This window comes from Tupaia chinensis, unplaced genomic scaffold (genome assembly GCF_000334495.1).
Source record: "Tupaia chinensis unplaced genomic scaffold, TupChi_1.0 Scaffold149831_1, whole genome shotgun sequence".
NCBI classification, from domain to species: Eukaryota; Metazoa; Chordata; class Mammalia; order Scandentia; family Tupaiidae; genus Tupaia; species Tupaia belangeri.
The window spans coordinates 1,755,678-1,780,757 of NW_006209676.1; the positions used below are offsets into that span (position 1 = coordinate 1,755,678).

Sequence of the window (25,080 nt, forward strand, 5' to 3'; positions counted from 1 at the left end):
AAAAAAAGAATTATTTATTTAATTTTATTTATTATCATTATTATTTTTTAACTTGCTGAGAAAGAGAGAGAGAAAGTGAGAAAGCAAGCCACCGCCAGGTCGGGACTTGAACTGTGGCTAGCTATGTGAGAGTCCAGCATTTCAACCACCATGCCACCTGCTGCCCCCTCCCCCTGACTCTTTTCTAATCATTTATGCTTTTAGATCTCTTGCTAGGTACCTCTATAATTAAACAAATTTAATTATAATTAAATACTGCAACAACTTTTCTTTGTTGCTTTATCAACTTCAAATTATTTACTGATTCTTTGCTAGGAAAGCTAAGAATTTAACTCACTTATACTGTCCCACTTTTTACATCCCATCCCAATATTTGAGGTTATAATTTTTAGTTCTTCTGTTTGTTATCTTTTTAAAAAATAATTATTTTCTTTAACTTTATTTATTTATTTTAATTTGATCAGAGAGGAAAAAGAAAGAGAGAGAGAGAGAGGGAAAGTGAGAAAGCAAGCTGCCAGTTCTGGGACTCAAATTGGGTTCAGCCATGTGTGAATCCAGTGCCCTAAACCAGCATGCCACCTGCCAGCCCCTGTTGGTTATCTTTCTAAACTGCAAATATATTTATACATATTTCAGTGCATTCATGTTAGTGCCTTTGATTTCTCTTTATATAGGATGATAACAACAACCTTTCTTTTCTTCTTTAAAAATAATTTTTCCAGAGTGTGGGTGCACACACATACGAAAGAGAGAGAGAGAGAGAGAGCGAGAGAGAGAGCGCGAGGGAGGGAAGGGAAGGGAAGGGAAGGGAAGAGACGAGACGAGACGAGATGAGACGAGACGAGACGAGATGAGACTACCCTTCATAGGGCATGATCATGCAGCAATCCCTTCTCCTCCTTTTTTCCTTCTTTTGGGATTTTGGGCATGTATGCATATACATCTGGTATGTCTTTCAGTCATCCGGTCTGGGACTTGAACCATGCAGTTGGCTGTGTAGGATCCAGCCTCCTCAACCACCATGCCACCAGTTAACCCTCTCTTTTCTTTTCATAACTATTGGCAATAGTTTGACTTTAACATTGTGCAGGCTGTTTACATGATTGTATAACCACAATAAAAATTTCTACAGTTTATCTATAAGATGATTTTAGGTCTTATGAACCAAAATGCCTTATATTTTGACTACATAAATACTGTGGAATGCTAGGTTATACGTTATACAAGGAATGTACTTCATTTTGTATGAGCCCAATGTCATGTCCCTTTGGGCAAAGAACAATGTTCCTAGCAAAGAGGTAAGACTGTATTTTCTAACTCTATCAACTGTTTGCAGTCATGCCATATATTAGCTTTTTTGGTGAGAACACATAATGTTTGCAGTACTTTTTTCCGTTTTTTTGGAGCTTCTAATTGTTTTTCTTTAACTTGGGGATATGGAATGGTGTACCTTCATCACACCCTTTAGTCTCATTATTATTATTATTATTATTATTTTGGCTAAAGGGTGTGTGTATTCACCAGAGAGACAAAGAGACAGAGAGAGAGAGGGAGAAGAGAAAGCACCCATCATGGGAAATGGCCATGCTGCAATCCCTTCTCCTCCATCTCTCCCTCCTTTCAAGAATTTGGGCATGCATGCACATGTGCCTGGTGTGTTTCTTAAGCTGTGGGGTCGAGGAGTTAAACTGCACAGTTGGCCATGTGGAATTCAGCTGCCTTAACCATCTGGCCATGGACCCTTACACCCCCAACATATACCATACTAAAATGTAACTATGCTGTATGGAATCACTCCTTGCCTCTTTTATTTATTTATTTATTTTTAAGTTTGCTATAGGGTACGTGCACTTGCCAGAGAGAGACAAAGAGAGGGAAAGTGAGAAATCATATTCCAGATGGGATGGCCATGCCACAATCTGTCCTCCTTTCTTCTTCTTCTTTTTTTTTTTTTTTTTAAGAGGTTTTTGCTATAGGGCGTGTGTGCTCGCCAGAGAGACAGAGAGACAGAAAGTGAGAAATCACCCTCCAGGGGGGATGGCCACACCCGCACACACGCCTGGTCTGAGTTTTAAGCCGCTGGGTCCGGGACACAAACCGCAGTCGACTACATGGGAGTCCAGCGCCATAGCCATTATGCTAACTGCTGGTCCCATGTCCTCCTTTATTCTCTTGAGATGTTTGGGTATGCCCGTACACATGTCCAGCGTGATTTTTCAAGCTTCTGAGTCTGGGACTTCGTGCAGTCAGCCATATGGGATCTAGCTGCCTTAACCTCCGCCATCTGCAGGCCGGCCCCCTTGCCTCCATTTTAACTATGTATAGAGAACTCCTGCCCAGAGAAATCTTATCACCTTATGTATTTCAGATTGGCTGCTCTTTAGCTGTCATCTTGAGACTGCCCTTCACTACTTCTAACTAACACAGCAGGATATAAACATCTAAGTTCAAATGCATTCCCCCAGAGTTGCCAGTGAGAATCTACCACCACTCTAATTCTTGTTCCTATTGAGGTGATCTGTTTTTTCTTTCCGGATGTTTTAGTATCTTCTCTTAATGCTTTTTTTTTTTTTTTTTTGAGAGGTTTTTGCTATAGGGTACATGCGCTCATCAGAAAGACAGAGAAAGACAGAGAGACAGAAAGTGAGAAATCAACCCCCAGGGGGGATGGCCACACCACAGTCTTTTCCATTCTCCTTTTGGGATCTTGGGCACGTATGCATATGCACCCAGTGTGAGTTTAAGCCACTGGGTCCAGGATTTGAACTGCAGTTGACCACATGGGAGTCCAGTGACATAGCCATTACGCTAACTGTTGGTCCCCTTCTCTTCATACTATTCTAAAACTTCATGAAGACATGTTATGTGTGGGTTATTTTTATTTCACTGTGCTTGGCACTTGGTGGCTCTTTACAACCAACAGACTTACATATGTTAGCTCTGGAAAATGATTCCATATTATTTTCTTTCATTATTTCCTTCTCTCCATTTTTCCTTTCTTTCTTCCCCAGACTCCAATTCATTAGATGCTGAAATTCCTGAATCAATCTTCTATGCCATTTACCACTATCTCCCCTCCCAACCCTCACTGGGCAATGGCCTCAACTTCAGTTTCCAGGACTGAGGCTGAATTTTGGCATTTTGGCCTTTATATTTTAAAATTCAAACAGTTCATTCTTGCTGTAGCATTTCGTTTCATAACATTCTATTCCTGTTTTTTTTTTTTAAAAAATATTATTTATTTAAATGAACAAAAATTGAATATATTTACTATGCACAACTTACCATTTTGAAATATGTGTATATTATAGAATGGCTAAACTGAACTAATTAACATATATGTTATCTCATATTTTTTCTTTTAATGGTGAGAACACATAAAATCTACTTTCTTTTTTTATTTTATTTATTCATTCATTTTAATTTGACCAGAAAGAGAGAGAGAGAGAGAGAGAGAGAGAGAGCCACCAGGTCTGGGATTCGAACCGTGGTTGGCCATGTGGGAGTGTCCAGTGCCTTAACCACCATGCCACCGACTGATCCCCATAAAATCTACTTTCTTATGGGCCAGCCACTTGTGGCACAGTAGTTAATGCCAGCACCCTGCAGTGATGGGAGCCATGTGCTGACCATGGTTTGGGTCCTGGGTTGACACGAATAACATGCTCGTGGGCCAGCTCCATGGCCTGGTGTGGCTGACTAGTGGTCAAATACTGGCTCCAGTGGCTGGAAAAACAATGGGCACATGTGCATGCCCACAATTTCAACAGGATGGAGAAAGGGAGGAGAGGAGATTGTACAATGACCACACCCCATCTCTCCCTGTTTCTCTCTCTGGCAAATAAATGTGTTCCCTGGCAAAAAAAAAAAAAAAAAATCCAAAACCAAAACAAAAAAAGCAAAACATCCTGGGTGTGTGTGCAGGTGCCCAAGATCTTGAGGAGCTGGAAGGCTGGGGGAAAAAGGGCTGTGGTGTGACAAGATCCTATCATAGGTTCTCTCTCTCTCTCATGTATACTCTTTCTACTGTAATAAAAAAAAAGGAACTACATTCTTGATAATTATTGTATGTTATTTTCTTAGTACAGGCTTTATATGCCTGTCAAAGCTTTTACTAAAGATCTGATAAAATAGAACTGTATCAATCAGGCTAGAGTCCCCTTGGGAAAAAGAATTCACCGTATATGATACTTTCATGAAAGACTACAAGTAGAGTTTTGGGTAGGGTTAAGGGAACAAATCAGGTGTGCCCAGACTAGCACAGGAGGGTACTGTTATAACACAGAGTTATGCGAGCCTTGAAGGTACTAAAATCATGAACTATGTCGGGATGATGCAGACAACACAGGTTGATAAAGGTGCTGTCTCTCATGCCAAATGCAAGGACTAGGCTGGGAAGAAACTGTGAGCAAGGCTGGCAGTTTATGAGTCCCAATTCTCCACTGTGTTGCTATACTAGCATGCACTCAATTTCTCTGCCCTGAGCTTTACTGATGGTACCCCATAAGGGCAAAATAACACCCCCAGCCTTACTATAACTTTTACAGTAAAACCAACTAATAATCCTAAAAAAAATGCGGACTCCTAAAGCGGCTGCGAGCACCTGCCTGGAAGATAACGAAGAATGCTGAAGCTCCTCTCAGAGCAGTCAAGCTGCTCACAAGACCACATTCCTTTCCCATGTAGACATTAGACTCACCCTCTTAGCTGTGGATTACCCCAGAGATAATATAGGTATTCCACTTTAGTATATATTAATCTTGTCTTTACTTAACCAGACAGGATTTATTTCTAGGCCCTTGTAACCAGCAATCGCTGCCACCCCTAGCCTGAGGCTGAAGTTCTCAAGTGACCTGGGGCTCAAGTTCTAAAGCCGATCTGGGACTAAAGTTATCAAGCTGGCCTGGGACTGAGGTTATTAAGATTCCTGGGAGCCCTCTCATCCAAAAGACCCTTCCTGGTAATCAAGATCTAAGGAGGGAACCAGCAGTTAGCGTAATGGCTATGTCACTGGACTCCCACGTAGTTGACCGCGGTTTGCGTCCCGGACCTGGTGGCTTAAAACTCACGCCGGGCGCATGTGTGTGTGTGCCCAAGATCCCGAGAGGAGAATGAAGAAGGGATTGCGGCGTGACCATCCCCCCTGGGGGGTGATTTCTCGCTTTCTGTCTCTATGTCTCTCTCTGTCTGTCTGGTGAGTGCACACGCCCTATAGCAAAAAATCTCTCCAAAAAAAAAAAAAAGTAAAGATGTAAGGAGAGAATGCACCAGACAAATGGACTTCCTCATTCTAAGAATTATGACTGTTTATACCTAAACAAAACAGACATCATGTTTTATGATTATTGTCCCTATACTTTGAATGCTTTACCTTTTAGAGTAAAATCTTTCACTTACTTCCCCTCACCCATCCTACTCCTGTAAAACTCCTCCAATAATAAATACACATGTCTCCTGGCCATCAGGGCTGCAGTCTTGAGCTTACTCTGGCTGTAGCCGGCTGAGAACATGCTAAAGGGCATGAGGTCTCAGTCTGATTCCTATTCACCCGTGCCGCCTTCCTGTGTACCCACCCCAGCTGGAGCACGGCTTCCAGCAGGACTAGGGGATCTTCTAAAAGGAACTATAATATAAGACTTTCTTCTGCCATTCCATTTACTGGCTAGGCTGCCCCTTGGCCAGACCAACCAGAAGTCAGTCAGCAAGAAAGCCCAAAAGATGCAGTGTGTAAGGGTGAGAACAGGGCCAAGAACAGACTGAGAAGGACAGAGTGGATAGAAACTAGTACTGGGACCAGCAGTTAGCGTAATGGCTGTGTCGCTGGACTTCCATGTAGTCGACCACGGTTCAAGTCCTGGACCCGGCGGCTTAAATTCACGCCGGGGGCGTATGCGTGCGTGTCCAAGATCCCAAGAGGAGACTACATTGCAGCATGGCCATCCCCCTGGGGGGTGATTTCTCGCTTTCTCGCTTTCTATCTCTCTGTCTCTCTCTGTCTTTCTGGCGAGCGCATGTGCCCTGTAGCGAAAACCTCTCCAAAAATAAAGAAAGAAAGAAAGAAAGAAAGAAAGAAAGAAAGAAAGAAACTAGTACTAAAGCCTAATGTCTTATTAGCAACATAGTTCAAATATCTAATATCAGAAGATTTCACAAAATATAATAGGAATATTGGATATTATTAGGTATACTGGTAATATTGGATATTATTAGGTAAACTATTAAGAAACCTCATTTTCATTTTTTTTTTGAGAACAAAACCACATAGCAAATGAGTTTAAAGATAATAAAGGCTGGGGATGCCAGCAGGTGGCATGGTGGTTAAGGCACTGGACTACCATATGGCTGACCGTGGTTCAAGTCCCGGACTGGAGAGCTTGAAAATCACTCTGGGCACATGTGCATGTGTGCCCAAAATCCTGACAGGAAAATAGAGGAGAAGGGATGACTGTGGCATGGCCATCCTCCTGGGGATGCTTTCTTACTTTCCCTCTCCATTGTCTCTGTCTCCTTCTGTTGAGTACAAGCGCCCTACAGTAAAACCTCCCCCCATCCCACCCAAAAAAAGGGGAAAGGGGGAACCAGCAGCTGGCGTAATGGCTATGTCGCTGGACTCCCACATAGTCGACCGCAGTTTGCGTCCCGGACCTGGTGGCTTAGAACTCACGCCGGGCGCGTGTGTGTGCGTGCCCAAGATCCCGAGAGGAGAATGGAGGAGAAGGGATTGCGGCATGACCATCCCCCCTGGGAGGTGATTTCTCGCCTTCTGTCTCTATGTCTCTCTCTGTCTGGCGAGCGCACACGCCCTATAGCGAAAACCTCTCCAAAAAAAAAAAATAAAAAAAAACAAAAAAGGAAAGGAAAGGTAATCAAGGCTGGGACAGCCAGTGGTGTGGTTTTTAAGGTGCTGGATCCCACATGACTGACTGCATGGCTCCAGTCCTGATGGCTTAAAAACACACCAGGCCCAAAATCCCAAGAGGAGAAGGGACTGTAGCATGGCCATACCTCCTGAAAGGTGTTTTCTCATTCTCCCTACACCCCCTTGTCTATGACCTACAGCATAAAAAATGGGAGATAATCGAGGCCACAACTGACTAACTTCTGGCTGTGATAATGCAAATTAATGCCAGCCCAAAGGCCTTGAACATAAAAATCAAAACCAAACTTATTTTGAACAAAGAAAATTGTTAACAGTATTGAAAATCTATGTCATGTAAGTACTAGAAGTCATGCTTACGGATACCCTTGGGTGGCAGTGACTGGGATGGAGCAAGAGAGACTTTAACAGTAACATGTTACTGTTGTTAACTACTAACGTTGTTTCTTGATCTACATGCTAGTTACACAAATGTATCCATGTTATAAAAATCCACTGATTGGTGCACTTGTGATTTGGATGTTTTTGTATCGGTATATTTAAAAACAAAACAAAAACTTGAAATCAAACAAACAAGGGACAGCAGCCATGAATTCAACTTAAAAAAACAAAACAAAACAAAACAAACCAAACAGCCAATATGTCAATTTATTTTTTTATGCCCCACTTTAGGCATGGCCTCATTAATAGCTAACAAGGATTTACTGGAATATCCAAAACAATGTTGTGTATTTAACAGAAATGAAAGACAAAGCTTAACTTCAAGGAATTTGTGATCTGCTTAGGAGAACTGAGTATTTAGACATAAAATTAATAATATTAACAAGTGGACTAGCAGGTGGCATGGTGGCTGAGAAGACAAGATCCCACCTGGTGAAGCAGTACAAGCCCATGACCAAGAGGATTAAAAAACGAACTGGGTACATGTGTGTGCATGCCCAAAATCCCAAGAGGAGAAGGCACTGTGGCATGGCCATCTCCCCCCCCCCCCTGCTTTCTCACTTCCTCCTCTGGTGAGTGCACGCACCCACAGCAAAAACAAAAATAAACAAAAAGAACATTAACAAGTGAAATATCAGACAATGAGGAATGCTATAGTCAAACAAATCCAACACTGATATTTAACTGATTCTCATGGGAAGACCTTGACAGAAATACTCCTAACATGGGCTTTACCTGGAGATCTTTTTCTCTTTAACCTTACCAAATGTCAGCTAGGTCAACTAGGCCAAATGCTTATGGACCCTGCATTTAAACCTACAGAGCGTAAAGAGCCACAAAGCCATGAAGATAGCTAAGCTTCTTCTCTCTTCTGACCCGTACTTACTAGGAGACAAAGTAATAGAGGGAAGGTGATTTTGATACTTTACTACTGAGGCAATAAAGCATAGAGCATAGACCCAGAGGATGATTTCTGCATATTATAAGATTTGTGTCAGAAAAAGAGAGATATCTGTGGGTGGCAAGAACAAAGGGATGCCAAAGAGGCAGCTAAAATCCCAAGAGAAATAGCTACATGGTGCATCTAAGAAGACAGGCATTTCCACAAAGATCCCAGACCCTGACACGTGGACAGAAGCACTAAAGAACCTCTGGATCTGAAGGGATCTTTTGGCCAGGGATGACTGCTATCTCAGCAGTAACCCTTGACTCTAATGCTTCACTCCTGGCTCAGGGAACTTTAGAAAAATCTGGAGTTAAACATTTCCCCACCCAGGTGTATGGGGGCCAAAGTGCAAAATGCAAAGGAGTTACAGAAAAATCAAACTTATATTTCTTATAGATCCAAGTCTGAGACCTATTTACTTTTTCTACACGTGTAATAATATTTTGGTACACAACACAAGAGTTTAAGGTTTTGCAAATAGAAAAAGAAAAATGAGAATACATTTTTGTTTTATTTATCTGGTTCCATCAGTACAAGCTGCTCCATATAAATGAGTTTCCTGAATGAGTAAAGAGTCTATACTATTAATACAAATGACTGATCTTGACATCTGTTAATGAGATTAGAGAACCAGTGTCCTATTCTAAATTACTCCCAGACTGGTGTACTTTTACAGTTTTTGTGTCTTTCTTTACTTCTTAAATTGCTTTTTTTACTCTGGTAGTAACTGTCCATAGTCTGGTAGTAACTGTCTCTGCAGAGCTCAGTGCATACGGTTTGAGTTATCTTCTCTCATTTTTTTTCTTTTTTTAAAGATTTTTGCCACAGGGCTTGTGTGCTCACGGAGGGTGGGGGTATATAGTGAGAGGGAAAATAAGCACTCATTCTCCAAGAGGATGGCTATGCCACAATCTCTTCTCCTCTTGGAATTCTAGGCATGTACGCACATACACCCAGCATGATTTTCAAGCTGTCAGGCCCAGGACTCGAACCGTGGTTAGCCATGTGAGAGTCTAGTGCCCTAATTATGCCACATGCTGGCCTCCCTCTTTCTTCTTATTCTGTGTTCTGTTTCAAATATATCTTGGGTTGGAATATCAGAAAACCAAGCATATTTAACTGTGCTTACATGAAGAATCAAGAGGTACTGAGTGGAGATCTCAGGGTTCATGAGTGTGGGTCTGGTGATTTTACAGTCTGTTCTTAGTTTCTACCAGTCCTAGCTACATTCCTTTGTTCTTTCTTTGTTTTCTTTTTGAATTACTTATTGTATTTATTATTACTGTTATTAGTTTTTAATTTTTTAGAGGTTTCTGCCTTAGGGTGTGTGCACTTGCTAGTGAGAGAGACAGAAAGAGACAGTGAGAGGGAAAGTGAAAAATCACCCCCGCCCCCAGGGGGGAGGGCCACACCACAATCCTTTCTCCTCCATTCTCCTCCTGGGATCTTTGGCACACATGCACATGCACAGTGTGATTTTGAAGCCACCGATGGGACTTGAACCAGTCGGCCATGTGGGAGTCCAGCAACATAATGCCACACCACCTGCTGGCTTCCATGTGTGAATTTCAAGCTACCAGGTCTGGCACTTGAACCACAGTCAGCCATGTAGGAGTCCAGCGTCTTAACCATCATGCCACCTGCTGATTCCCAAGCTATCTTTTTGAATTTTAAAGTTTGGAGTTTCAGTGATTGCTGTGGGTGAGCAAGGAAGAAGGTAAGTGGCCCTCTCCCCTGCTTCAGTAGGATTACCCTTGTTTTATCTATTTTATACTATGACTAGAATAGTTAGATTTCATTTAACAAAAGGATTTCGCTGCTGAAACAAGCTTGAAAATCACTCTTCCAGAAATCTGATCTCTTGACTTACGTAGCTCAATTGATGTATGTTATAGTTGCCAACATTCAAAAAAATCTCTGAAACTCCAAAAATAGGACCTGTTTTCAAAAGGAAATGAAAATTACCTGAAGTAAAGGGATGAAATCTTCCTGTTCTAGAGAGCTACAGCTGGGCTTTGCTAGAAGACAGATGAACTTAGAGGCATCATCGTGATGGTTATCCAGCAACCTAGGAAAAAACACAACTGCTTAGGAAGACAAACGATGAACACAACATCAATAGTTGGTGATTTCAGCTTGATCTAAAGGCCATTTAGATCAAGAATCAAATGCTGTCTTTTTAGTGATTTAAAAAAAATTTTTTTTTTTTTTGCTCTTTTTTTTGGGGAGAGATTTTTGCTATAGGGTATGTGTGCTTGCTGGAGGGACAAAGAGACAGAGAAACAGAAAGTGAGAATTCATCCTCTGGGTGGATGGCCATGCCACAATCCTTTCTTCTCTCTTCTCTTCCTGGGACCTAGGGCATGCATGCACATGTGCCCAGTATGAGTTTGAAGTCACTAATCTGGGACTCGAACCATGGTCGGCCATGTGGGAGTCCAGTGATGCAACAACTGTGCTATCTGCTGATCCCTTTTTTCTTTTCTTTTTTTTTTGATAAATTTTTTGCTATATGGTGCATGCGCTTGCCAGAAAGAGAGAGAGACAGAGAGACAGAAAGCAAGAAATCACCTCCCGGGGGGGATGGCCATGCCACAATCCCTTCTCCTCCATTCTCCTCTCGGGATCTTGGGCATGCACGCACACATGTCTGGCATGAGTTCAAGCCTCCAGGTCCGGGACTCAAACCATGATCAACTACATGGGAGTCCAGCGACATAGCCATTACGCTAACTGCTGGTTCCAGCTGATCCTTTTTTCTCTCGATTTTATCAAAGGAACATCTTACTAATAGTACTATAACAAGGTGTATTATTATTATTATTATTATAGAATGCTTCTGAGGCTGAGATCACAGAATCAATTGAACTATTGCAGGTAAAATAGGTTGAAATATATCTGAGATAAAACACACTTGAAGGAGAAAGTCTATTTGGTTCAGCAAAGGACATCTGGAACCAGAGTTCCAGAGCCTGCTAGAAAGGAACACATCAGATGGATTACTTGTATTACACGAGACATAAAATGCCATGCAAGTCAGTCAAGACAAGGTTCCACTCTCCCTTTTACTAAAGAGAGGTATAAACTAACTTATTTGCAAAAAAAGGTTAATCTCAATTTGATCTGTTATTTGCACAAAGCCCAGTAAGAATTCAATTTCTGATGCAAGGCAACCGATACTATTGTATTATTGAACTTTTGCGAATAACCATTCTGCCACAAAATAAGAATGCTTACAAATATTTTCCAGTTGCAAAGGGGTTTTGAAAGGAGAAAAGTTTATGTTTCAATTAAAAAAATTCTTTTTCTTTTTTAACAAATTGCTGAACCCAACAACTCAAAAGAAAACAGAAATCATTAAATCTGGAAGACAAAGTACAGAAGAAAATCTGTAATGTTTTGGAAAAAAGTCACAGAATTCTATTTCACCAGTTCAGTTCACGTAGTCTTTCACTGAATTTGCAGTGTTACTGTGGTCTGACCCTTCTGTTAACATTCAACATTATTATTGATATTTCAGAACTTGTCCCTATCATTAAGTTGGCCTTCCTCTTGGTCATTTTTTGTTCTCTTATTTATCTGTCTTTAGTTTTCCTGGTATAGTAACCCCTTCAGAATGTCTAGAAGAGCTGGTCTGGTGATGGTAAATTTTCAGGTTTTGTTTATCTGAGAATGTTTTTATCTTTTCTTCCCATTTGAAGGTTAATCTTGCAAATATAGTATTTTTGATTGAAATTGTTTTTCACTTAACACTTTGAATATATTTTCCCATTCCTTCTTTGCTCACATTGTTTCCGACAAGGGTCTGATGTTAGCTTGATGGGATATCCTTTTTTGCTCTTGCCAATTTTAGTATCTTATCTCTTTCTGCGGTTTTGGTCAATCTGGCTCTGATGTGCCTTGGAGGAAGATCTTCTCGGCTTGATTCTGTCTAGGGCCTTTTGTATTTCTTGGGTCTGGATATTTCAATGTCTCTTTAGGTTTGTAAAGTTTTTTTCCAGGATTTCATGGAATAGATTATCAATGCCTTTATTAGTTTCTTCACCTTCTGGGATATCAATTATCTGGATGTTTGGGCACCTAATGGTATATAGTATTACTCGTATATTATTCCTTTTTTTTTTTTGGTTATTTTTCTCAGTCTTTTTGGTGAATTTTTCTAGCTCAGAGGTTCTGTCTTCTACATCTGAGATTCGATCTTCTGCATGATCTAATCTGCTTTTAATACTTTCAAGGGAGGTTTTGATTTCCTGTATTACAGCCTTCATCTCTAATTGTTTCGTTTGATTCTTTTTTTTATGGTGTATATTTCCTCTTTCAGATCATGGAAGAACTTCCTCACCTCCTGGAACTCATTGTCTCTTTTCTCCTGCATTTTTTTTGAGTTTGTCGTCTCTCTTCTCTTGCATCTCTGTTAGCTTTGTCACTATGAATATTCTAAATTCTTTTTCTGACATTTCCTCAAGTTCCATTGTACTGTCTGTGGATGATGAAGGGGTTGTTCTTTCCCCATGGGGGAGAGAAGGTTTTCTTGATTTCCCATATTTTTTGTGCCTCTGTGGTAGTGGTTTCTGGTCATCTGATGGATTATACATTACTTCCTACCTTCTTGGAGTTAATTCTGAGTGTTAGAGGCATGCATAAGGAGATGGCCTGGCTTTTCGCTGGGTGTTGGGCCAGAAGGAGAGAAGTGGTTTAGGGCAGAGCGTCTTTTTTTCTATTTCCTTTGAGGTTTTGCTTCTTCACAACCTTCAACACTGATAGCCTTGATGATCCGTCTCTGCCAACTGATGTCCCTCTCTCCATGGGCTCTCTACACTGACTCATCTCCTACAGGCCTTCCTCCACCACTGGAGGTGAGCCTGCAGCACCTGGCAGGGCTCCCTCCTTGCTGCTCCCTGTGGGTCCAGCTGCAGCTGGGCTCTGGGTCCTTCCTGGAGCAGAGGGTAGCTCGGTCATCCCGGGAAACCCTTAGCCCTCTCCAAGCTGGGGCGTCTTAGGTTGCAGCTACTAGAAGGGTCCCTATTTTATGATTATATTTTATACAATCAATTGCTATACTACATTTAGCTTATAGAGAGAATTTATCCAACATGAAATACACCTCAGACCAGTCCAGCTGAGAATGCCATACACATTATCAACAGGTAATAAACCATTTCTGTGTCCCACAAATGTCTCACTTCTTTATTTTTCTCCCTAATTTCTTTCAAAAAAAATTGTTCTCCCTAATTGCTTTCCCTATGCTTTTCCCCTCTCCTACCTTCCTTCTACACTGTCTCCAGTGTCCATAACTACTTTTAGTGCTTTTATGTGGTCCAATCTTTAAGTCTCTACCATAGAGTGTGGATAGTCAGTATATGTTAAGTGGAGACATACAATGTCTCTTTTTCATAGCCTGACTTGCTTTACTCAGTAATAAATCTAAGACATAAAATTCTGTTAGTCCAGGTTGACAGACATATTCAAGACCAATTTGATGGGCGGGGGAGAGGTTTTTAAAATTAGACCTTGGAAGAACAAGCTTAAAACAATGAATGCCTTATTAAGTCTTTTTAGGTCCCAGAATTCCTTATCTGACTATTTGATGGTGATTTCCATTGTATACCATATTCTGAAAGCAAAGTTACAGTATTTAAAACCAAATTTAAAATCTTCCTCTCAAAGTTAGTTCTTTTCTTGGATGTCTACTTTGTTAATGATGGTATTATCCATCCTGAATTATATGGGCTTGCAACTTTGCAGTCATCTTACTTTATTTTTTAAGTGTTTTATTATTTTTTTTAATAAAGATTCCTTCTGGGACAACTAGTGGCTAGATACCAAATGCACAGTTTGAGTCCTGGACCTAGTGTTTTACTGGTTGAAACACTGGATGTATATATGTGTGCATATGTCCAAAATCCCAAAAGGAGAACTGGAGAAGAGATCAGGGCAGGACCATCCCCTATGGTCAATTTCTCATTTTCACTCTCTCTTTCTCTCTTGGGTGAGCACACATGCCCTCTAGCAACTGAGACAGGATTGCCAAAAGATCTTCACACTACAATTCACCCCTAGTTTCAGCCAGCCCAGGATCATGGGCACATGTGACCATGTGGGCCAGCTTTGTAGAGTGTTGTGTTACTGCTGAGCCACTGTCCAATCCTTGAAGTCATTTTAATTTATTTCATTCTTATTGTCTACATCCAATTAGTCTCCATATTTTCTTGTTTGTCTTTCTTAATCATTAATTGGATGTTAACTGTGTGTGACATATTGTTCTCAGGCCTTGAGGATGCTTCGAATAAAAAGGAAATAAGACACAGTTTTATGTGACAGAACTACACTAACGAGATTATATCACTGTGGAACAGCCATGACAGGCAGAATAAGGAAGCACGAGATGTCATGGAAGGACACAGGAGGCCAGTGAGTTTTCCTGGCAAGTGAAACAGGAAACAGAGTGCTGAGATGTGAAAAGCAGGATGTACAAATGCCTGACGTGAGAGTGTATGGCATAACTGGGCAACAAGTGCAGGTTAAGAGAAGGGACTAAGGAGTAAGTATGTGATTATTAGAGCTATGGTATGACAATTTAATAAGTAAGATCAAATCCTGAAGACCATTTTATGTTAAATTGAGAAGTTTGGATTTTTGCCTCCTCCACAGAAGGATTTTAACTTGGGCAGTGCTAAGATCAGATGTGTTTTTTAGAAATATCAAGCAAGAAACAATGAGAGCCTGAACATGGATACAGGCAGTGAGAGATGTAGAGAACGGGACAAATTTGGTAGAAGCGAAAGGATGTGGTAGTTCATAGGTATGGGGAGTAGGAGGAGGGTGAAAGGAAGGGGAGTCTATGATGGCTCTTAAGTTCCTAATTTGGACCATTAGGTGCTTAGAGTACAGGATGGGAGACCTAAAGTCCTGATAAAATTTTCCAAAAAATATTTCAGACAACTGTTGCCTTCTTTTATATTTCTACCATGCCATCAAGCCCAGGGCCTCATTATTTCATGTTCAGACTGCTAAAACGGAAGAGGGTCCTAGGCCAGCTGGTGGAATGGAGATGGCAGCTAGATCCCAACATTGTGCGGTCTGAGTCCCAGACCTGGCAGCTTGAAAACTATGCCAGGTGTGTGTGTGTGCATGCATGCCCAGAATCCCCAAAGGAGGAAGAAATGGTGAAGGAATTGCCATGTGATCATTCCTCATGTGAGTGCTTTCTTTCTCGTTTGCTCTGTCTCTGGTGAGTGCATATGCCCCCTGGCAAATAAAAAGAAAAAAAAAGGGGGGCGGGGAGAGGGTCCTAATAGGCATATCTGGCCTTTCCTAATAATAAGTGCTTATCCATCCTTATTTAAACAGGCCGGACATTCCTAAACTGCGATTCTGAAATGCTCCCAGGTCTGAAACATTTTTAAGAGAGATTTTTACTATAGGGCACGTACACTCGCCAGAGAGATGAAGAGAGAGAGAGACAGAAAGCGAGAAACCATCCCCCAGAGGGGTGGCCACTCCGCAATCTCTTCTCCTCTATTCTCCTCTTGGGATTTTGGGATGGACGCACACACGCTCAGTATGAGTTTCAAGCTTCTGGGTCTGGGACTCGAATCATGGTCAGCCATGTGGGAGTCCAGCAATGAAACCATTACACTATCTGCTGGTCCCTGAAAATTTTATTAGAGTACTGAAAGTGAAAAACTCCACACCTGACCTCATGTAACCAGTCCTCAAAATACTGTAATATAAAAACACTGTATAAAACTAACTTCGGCCTATGTATTTAAAGAGTATATAAAACATAAATAGGGGCCAGCAGATGGCGTAAGGCTTACATTGTTAGAGTCCCATGGAATCCCACAAAGTCAAACAATTTGAGTCCCAGACCTAGTGGCTTAAAACTCATGCTGGGCACACAGGCATGCGTGCCCCAAATCCCAGGAGGAGAATGGAGGAGAAGAGACTGAGGTGTGGCCATCCCCCCGGAGGATGATTTCTTATTTTCTTTCTCTCTCATGAGCACACATGCCCTATAGCAAATCTCTCTCTCTCTCTCTCTCTCAACCAAAAAAAAAAAAAAAAAAAAAAAGAACCACACACACACAAAACAAATTTTGTGCTTAAACTGGGTCCTATCACCAAGACATCTTATCATATATATGCAAATATTCCAAAATCTGAAAACCAAAACATTTCTGGTCCCAAGCATTTCTGATAAAGCATACTAAGACATCCTTTGAGGGCCAACAGATGGCATGGTGGTTAAGGCACTGGATTCCCACATGGCTGACCGCGGTTCGAGTCCCAGATCTGATGGCTTGAAAATCACGCCGGGTGCACATGTATGTGCATCCAAAATTCCAAGGAGAGAATGGAGGAGAAGGTATTATGGCATTGTCATCCCCACAGTGGGGGTAGGGGGGTGGATGGATTTCTCATTTTCTCTCTCTCTCTCTGGTGAGTGCATGTGCCCTATGATAAAAAAACTAATAAAAAATAATAATAGTAATAAATCTTCTGATTATATAATTCCTTAAACTCAAAAATGTTCAATAGTTCCCTACCACTTATATGCTACATCTAGTCTAAATGTCTAAGTTTGGCGCTTACAGCCCCTTCTAGTTCAGGTATTTGGCCTGACCCACTATTCTCTGAGCATGTCGTGTGCATGTATGCCTTTGTGCCACTTTCCCAACTGCTTTACTTGCCTAGAATACCCTCTCCCAATGTTATCTTAATGCTGCCTGTTGTTTAGGAGCTAGCCAATAAACGACTTTCAAAAAACCTTCCTTGACAATTAAATTCCTTACTAATCTTTGTATCATTTAATTTAAACATGTTATATGTACTATTAGATTACTGGCTTCTTTTTCATCTCTCTGACATCTAAAGCAAATACAGAGTTATAGCTCTGTTTTTCCTTAACACAAAGCATGGTGACTTACACAAAATGTGAGCTAACTGATGTATGCTTAACTATTTCATGGTAACTTCTAGGGCTGTAGTATGATTTTTATATTTATTCTCCTTACCGTTCTTCGGCAAGCTCAAGCCCCCCAAAGTTAAATAAATAATCCATTTCAGAAAGGGTTTAGTGTAATAGGTGCTAATGGGAACCACCTCTTGGGATCAGAAGTGGGTAGGATGATCCCAATAGAAACGGAGAAGTCTTTGAAGGGGGGAGGTACTTTTATTGAAAAAAAAAAGGGCAATAAAACTCTACTAAATAAAAACAGTAGATATGACAGATGAGAGATAATTTTTGTAGGAAGAAGTCAAATCAGGGATGACTTTTGCTATCAGAAACATGAGATAGAAAGATAAGATGAATTATAATTTTCTGCCAATGCCACTGGCTAATAAAATCTACATGGCAGGAGGAATGGAGATAAATAAGATTCATAAAAGATGAAGAACAAAGGTAAGTACAGCTATTCCAAACTAGCGTCTTCCAGAGTTCTGAAGATAAGATACTGTTCTGTTCATGGAAAAATGACATATTGTTATACAAAGGTAAAAGAAAGTAAAGTGTAATAAAGCCAAAGCAGTATTACTGACTCCATCTGAGAGGCGTTCTGCCCATAGATTGGTACATTCCAAGACCTCAAACAAAAAAGCTGTGGGGCAATGTCTTTCCTCTAGAAATACCCTAATCATAAGGAAAACAGATGTCAGCGTGTGGACATGAAGTGGGTAGTAGTGCAGGGAAAGGAGAAGGAAGGGAAGAGGCAGAAGAAAAAGACCTTTAAAGGAGCTCATCCTGACACCACCTGGAGGACAGATATTGAACCCTCCAATCCATGAGCAGTCTTGACAGGAGAGAAATTATTTCTATTCATGTTTATAACTTTATATTTGACTTTATTTTTAAGAATACATAGAGCTTGTCATACATATTCTTAAAAATAAAGGGGCAAGTCAACATATGTATGTCAAAATGCTTTAATTCTGTACCATTTTTTACCAATTATTTTTTTTACTTGAAAGTTTTAATATACTATACTTGGGCCAAATTTTCTTACATAAAGGGTACAATTCAAACCATCATGCTTACCTGCTTAGTCTCCAAAAATAGTCATACTTGGGTCTCCCTTAAAGTACCATCCCTAGCTTTTAAAAGGCATTTTAAGCACTCAAAGGAGTTCCACTAGAGGGCACTCAAATCATTTTGGTATCTGATCATAAGATAATACTTTAATATAGAGACACATTAATCTACTTATATATGTGTGTGTGTGTATACATATATTTACAGATATATACACATATGTATATACACACCCATACACACACATGCGCGCGCACGCACACACACACGTTTTTTAATGAAAAAAAGATAGGGATAGATCTCCCTATATAGCTTCATAATCAGTTTCCTGTAGTTATTCTAAATGAAGTGTTTCTTGTGCTTCATGTCTTTTTCCCCCTTTTACTTTTGTCAAAGTGTGTTTTCCCTAGGATAAAATTAAACTGATTCATCTCAATAAAGGTTGCTGTGGTCACTGCTGCTCTATTCACCAACAGACATCCAGCCTATCTCAGTGACAGGCTGTACCAAAAAACTGGCTGCCACTCTCTTTTAAGATTAAGCAGGCAAATGCAGGTAAATCAAGTTGGATACCAGTTTTCTTTTGCTATAGTTAGCCTCAGGTTCACAAATGCAGGGCCCCAGAACAGTCAAAGTAGTATGTAAAGAGTTATATTTCTTGTCTCTGGCTCTAATGTCTCATATCATAGACTAGTTCCCTTTTTTTTTTTAGTCTCCCAGCTTGTTTAAAATTTTCTCTTAAACAATAATAACTGAGTCCTTGCTGCTTTTGCAGATTTCTAAATGATTTTTGCCAACAGTGCTGAGCTCCATGTCTGAGGAGACCCTTGAGAAGAGCTGTGTCATTTCCCTAATCTTTCTACTCTATTTTCTCTCTAGCTGAGACCTTTGTAGAGCCTGGCATCTACCAGGATGAAAGCTGCTAGCTGAATGGAAGCTAGAAGATCTATACATTTTGAGTTTTTGAATTCTGCTACTATTATATGCTGATTAAAACAACGACGACAACAACATACAGGGCTAGCTCCATTGCCTGGTGGTTATGGCAGCCACGTCCCACATCGCTAACTGTTCAGTTTGAGTCCTGGCCCCAGTGGCTGGAGAACCAGGCAGGGCATGTGTGCTTGTGTGACAAAATCCTGAAAGGAGTAAGAAATGGAGAAGGGATTGTGGCATGACCATGCCCCATGAGGGGATACTTTCTCTTTTCCTTGTTTCTCCCTGATGAGTGCACGAGCCCTCTAGCAAAACAAAACAAAACTCCTGTACCAACCACAGAAGTTCTAGGGAACAATAAGCTGACCTCCTTGGTGTGCCAGGCCCTAGGCTTTACTTTGTTCCCCGACGTTATAGGCTGCCAAAAATACCAATGAAAAGTAGCCTAAGGGCAAATGCCTATTCCTTTGCTAGTGTACTCCTACAAATTAGTATGTGTGTGTGTATGTGTTTCAAATTTCTAGCCTCCAAGGACTACCATTACTTTTATGCCTGCTTACCTACACACTGAAAAAAAAAAGGAATTTCTTACATTCTATCAGGCGGTATTCTGTTGGCTAGAAGCGAGGTGAAATGGTCACCATGTAACTGGTGACACCTGAGTGTCATCCAGGTGATATAAAAGAAATAGTTCTTCTAGGGATTCTTTGGCTAAATGGCTAAAATCTACCTGGAAAACATGAAGCATTTGTAACTTGTGGCTTAGGTGTAGCTCTTTCAAAGAAGTATGTTAAAGAAGGACATCGACTGGTGTGATGCATGAACTTGGTGAACTTGACTTTGCTGCTACACTGTTTTTTCTTCATTCACGATGGGAGTACAAGAGAAAGAGGTTGAGGGAGAGAGAGAGATGTGCTCTCCACAGGGTCTAGTCATGCTCTGACACCCCATCCATTGCTCTAATACTGCAGCCTGCTCTCTCTTGGGCACTTGTAGACACATGCCTGGCATGACAAGTCTGAGTGGGTCAGGGACTTGAACCATGGTCACCATGTCATATCTGGCTTCTCCTGAGCAGCACATCACCACTGTATCATAGAGCCAGTCAAACGGTCGATTTTTAAAAATAAAAACTGGGACCAGTAGATGGCATAATAGTTAAGTGGCTGACTCCCATGTAGTCGATCGTAGTTTGAGTGCTGGACCAGGCAGCTTAAAACTCATGCCAGGCATGTGTGGATATGTGCCCAAAATCCTGAGAGGAGAATGGAGGAGAAGGGATTGTTGCATGACCATCCCTTCTGGGGGAGTGATTTTTTGCTTTCTGTCTCTTGTCTCTCTCTGTCTCTCCAGTGAGTGCATGCGCCCTATAGCAAAAATATCTCTTAAAAGATCCATTTATCAATTACTTATATTTAAGAGCATTATATTACCAAGGGATTTTAGGTGATAGAAGAAATCTGTAAGCTTAATTCTGCTATTTTATGTTGATTTTAAATAACAGTAACAGGTGAATAGCATTTTCTATCATTGATTAAGAAAGATATTGCTGTAGTTTGAGTGTGTCTCCTAAAAATTCACACGTTGAAATTTGTTTGCACAAGCAGAGCACAAACATACTATGGTATTAAGAGGGTGGAGGATGACCTAGTCAATGGCATGGTAGTTAAGATGGCCAGATCCCACATGGTTGACTTCATGGTTCGAGTCCCCGACACAGTGGCTTAAAAAACATGCCAGGTACAAGTACATGTGTGTCCAAAGTCCTGAGAGGAGAATGGCGGAGAAGGGACTGTGGCATAGCCATCCCCTTAAGGGGTGATTTCTCACTTTCCCTTTCTATTTCTGTATCTGCCTCTCTCCAGTGAGCACACAAACCTCATATCAAATTAAAAAAAAGGGGAGGGTAGATACTTAAGTCTGATTACGGTATCAAGGGGTGAGGCCTTTGTGTGGTGATTAAGAACTAGATATGGTCATTAGGATGGACACCCATGACTGAATACTGTTGGTCTTATAAGAGAGAGACAGAGAGCGAGTGCAGAGCTGATACTCGTTCTTATTCTTTGCCCCTGTGATACCCTGTGCCCCCGCAGGCACTGTCTCCCCACTAGTGTGAAGACCCTTTCCAGATGTTGCCCCTCAACCTTGGACCTCCACAACCATGAGCTGAATAAACCTTTATTCTTTATGAACTGCCCAGTCTGTGGTATAAAGTTATGGCAACAGAAAAAAAGAACTGAAAACAGCTACCAGGCCAGAAAAGGAGAGAAGAATGTATAGAAAGGGATAATCAGTTAAAAGAGCTACAAGGAGTTGGCACCAGCAGATGGTATAATGGCAATGTCGCTGGACTCCCATGTAGTTGACTGTGGTTCGAGTCCTGGACCTGGTGGCTTAAACTCATGCTGGGCGCATGTGCATGTGTGCCCAAGATCCCGAGAGGAGAATGGATTGCAGCATGGCCATCCCCCCTGGGGGGTGATTTCTTGCTTTCTATCTCTCTGTCTCTCTCTGTCTTTCTGGTGAGCGCACATGCCCTAAAGCTGTAATATTCTTCTAAAATATATAAATACATCAAGAAATAACTCCTAAAGAAAAAAGGGAGACAAAAAGAAGAAAGTTGAATTTGAATTCAAGAAAATTTGCTAGGATGTTAAAATATAAGAATATCTCGAGAAAAATTCAGTCCTTTGTTCCTTTTATGGAAGTTTTCAAAAAGTAATAATCGAAATCTTATAATTCAGTTATTTTTAATAAGTCAGTTAGGTATAATTCTAATGTGGAACATATACGAATGAAACTATTATTTTTGACAAATGTGGTTTGTTCCCCTTAAAGGAGAGTCCTTCCTTACTTTTACGTCATGACTGCCAGATTCAAATCCTGAAACCAAAATTTAACAAAACTAAGAAACTATCAAATAGTTGTTAAAGAGATATTTTTAAAGATCTTTACTGCTTAAAGACCTGTAAGATAAAGTCTTCTAGTGAAGAACTTGTCTGTGGTATAAAGAATTGTGAATTATTGAATTTTCCTTGTTAAGAGAAAAAAGGGAGAAGGAATAAAATGAATGAGAGAAATAAGTGACCCTTATAAGGGCATGTCATGAGGTCCATACAATTCTTTGCCTGGTCCCAGAGTGGTTGCTCAAATACTTACTTTCTCCACATGGCAATGAATGACTGTGATGACACAAATCCCGTCTTTTCTCCCCCTGCAGCCCTGAACATGGGGGCTTTCCAGTAGAGAGGACAGCCACAGACCTGCAAATGAAAACACAGTGTAAGCCAAGATGCAACGAAAAGAAGATAGGGCCTAAGAAAAACCTCTGGCTTTTACCCTTCATGTCACAGTGGATAGAAAAGCCCATGGAAGAACAAAACGAGGTCACAGGCAAACCTATCTACAGTAGATTCACAAAGAGAGAAGGGAAACGAAATAAGAGGATTACATGTTTAATGAAGATGGAAACCACTGACCTTTTCTCCATATTCATTTATATCGACCCCCCTCCCCATTTTGATAAAGCGCCAGCATCCTATACTACCACTCTCACAGCATATATTTTCTTTTAAAAAATAATTATTTGATTTTATTCATCATTATTTATAATTTGACCAGACAGAGAGAGGGGGAGGAGAGAGAGAGAAAGTGACAAAGCAAGCAGTCAGGTCTAGGACTCGAATCACAGCCGACCATATGGGAATCCAGAGCCTTAACCACCACACCACCTGCTGGCCCCACATCATGTATTTTATATCTTCGAGAAGAAATGAAATGACTGAATATCATGGTTATAGATGTCTTTCATTCCTTGAGCAGAAAAACAGAACCACCTTTATTACTTGGTCAGTGGATATTAATATATTCTACTTTTGCCTGTTATGTTATTAAATTCCTCAAGAAGAACCAAAAATTCTAGATGTTTGAGAAAATTGCTATCATATCTATTTAAATGGTTACAATTCAGGTAAAAATCAAAATGCTGTAATTTACTTGTATTTTAGATGCTACCACAAATTACTGCATTATTATAAAAGCTTTAGGAAAAAATGGAACTGAATATAAACTAACTTCAGGATCCTAAAAGGTACTGATTTTTTCTTCTTCAATAAAAAGCTTTTCTATTCAATTAAAATAAAATTATCCTTTCGCCTTTCTGCGCTACCCACATAGGGTCCATATGGCGTTGTTCTGTATTCTTGATGTAACTTAAAAGAAAACTTTCATAATGACCGGAGTCCTTGACGTCTTGCAAATGGAGGAGGATGTCCTCAAATTCCCTGCAGCAGGAAGCCACTTGGGTGGCACCAACCTTGACTTCCAAAGGGAGAAGTGATGGCATCTACATCATACGTCTAAAGGGGACCTGTGAGAAGCTTCTGTTAGCAGCTCATGCCATTGCTGCTGTTGAAAATCTTTCTGATGTCAGTGTCCTATCTCCCAGGAACACTGGACAGAGGGCTGTGCTGATGTTTGCTGCTGCCACTGGAGCCACTTTTATTGCTGGCTGCTTCACTCCTGGAACCTTCACTAACCAGATCCAGGCAGCCTTCGGGAGTGGCGTTTTCTGGTGGTTAGTGATCCCAGTAAACCACCAGCCTCTCTCAGAGGCATCTTATGTTGATCTATCTACCATTACTCTGTGTAACAGATTCTCCAATGCACTGTGGGGACATTCTCATCCCGTGCAACAAGGGAGCTCACTCAGTGCGGCTGATGTGGTGGATGCTGGCCAGGGAAATTGTGTGTGTGTGCGTGGCACCATCTCCCATGAACATCCATGGGAGATCACGGCTGATCTCTGCTTCTACAGAGATCCTGAACAGGAGAAAAAGCCACTGCTGACAAGGTTGTGTCCAAGGAAGAATTTCAGGGTGAATGGACTGCTCCAGCTCCTGAGTTTACCGCTACTCAGTCTGAGGTCGCAGGCTGGCCAGAAGGCGCAATGCAGGTGTTCTCTGTGCCCACCCGGCAGTTCCCTACAAAAGCCTGAAGTGCTCAGCCTGCCACTGAAGACTGGTCTGCAGTCCACACTGTTCAAGCCATTGAATGGGAGGGAACAACCACTGAGTGTTCTTAAACTATTCTTCCATAGACCTTATACAAAATAGAAATAAGGCTAATAAAGAAAAAACAATAGTTTCTAAAACAAAATATTCTTTTATAAGAAAGAGTTCTTAACTAAATTTACCTGCTTTTCTCCTAGTGGAAAATTCTTCCCTATAAGTAATAATATCATCTAAATATTGGTAGAGGAAATAGTCTCCAAATCTTCCCAATTTTGTACCTACACAGAAAACAATGCCAAATCTGAAACTCTTCAAAGAGACATGTTTTGTTATGAAATAAAGATACTCTTATTAGGTACAAGAGCCTTCACTATTCTACAGAAGGAAGCTATTCCTTTTCAGGTAGACTAGATATGTATCCACACTGGATTCAGGAGAAGCTGCCCTTGGTGTGAGGCCCCAGTGCGTGGAGGGTCACATAGGAGTATAAGAGTACCTAGTCTGACATTAGTTATCCTGACAGAACGCCCAAGGTTGCTTGCTGGGCTCCTGCCAGGGATGAGGACACAGAAGAGGAGGATCAAACCAAAGGAGGTTAGGACATGGCAGAAACAGGAAGTTGCTGCTGCCAGGGTCACTACAGTATGTTCTATAAGCAAGGTAGAATTTAAGGTTTTTTAAGTCCATAGGTTAAATACTTCTACTGAGGTTAAGAATGAGGGAAGGGTTTGCTTAGCAATCATGTGATTTGGTTTATTGTATAGATTGACTGCCAAGATACAAAGTCCATCATTAATATACTTTGGATATGGAGCCGCAGCCGCGGTGCCCG

The 25,080-nt window shown here is 41.0% G+C and overlaps 1 protein-coding gene across 3 annotated transcripts in view; it reads right to left on the reverse strand.

Moving 5' to 3' along the window:
- Positions 1 to 25,080, reverse strand: part of PPP2R3A (protein phosphatase 2 regulatory subunit B''alpha) — a 228,302-nt gene that overhangs the window by 101,060 nt on the left and 102,162 nt on the right. For all 3 annotated transcript variants that reach the window (XM_006171546.3, XM_006171547.3, XM_014585393.2), the window contains 2 exons: positions 22,396 to 22,499; positions 10,230 to 10,332 (listed from right to left, as the gene is read on the reverse strand). In XM_006171546.3, the coding sequence (XP_006171608.1) occupies positions 10,230 to 10,332; positions 22,396 to 22,499 (207 nt within the window). The remainder of the gene's footprint in view (positions 1 to 10,229; positions 10,333 to 22,395; positions 22,500 to 25,080) is intronic.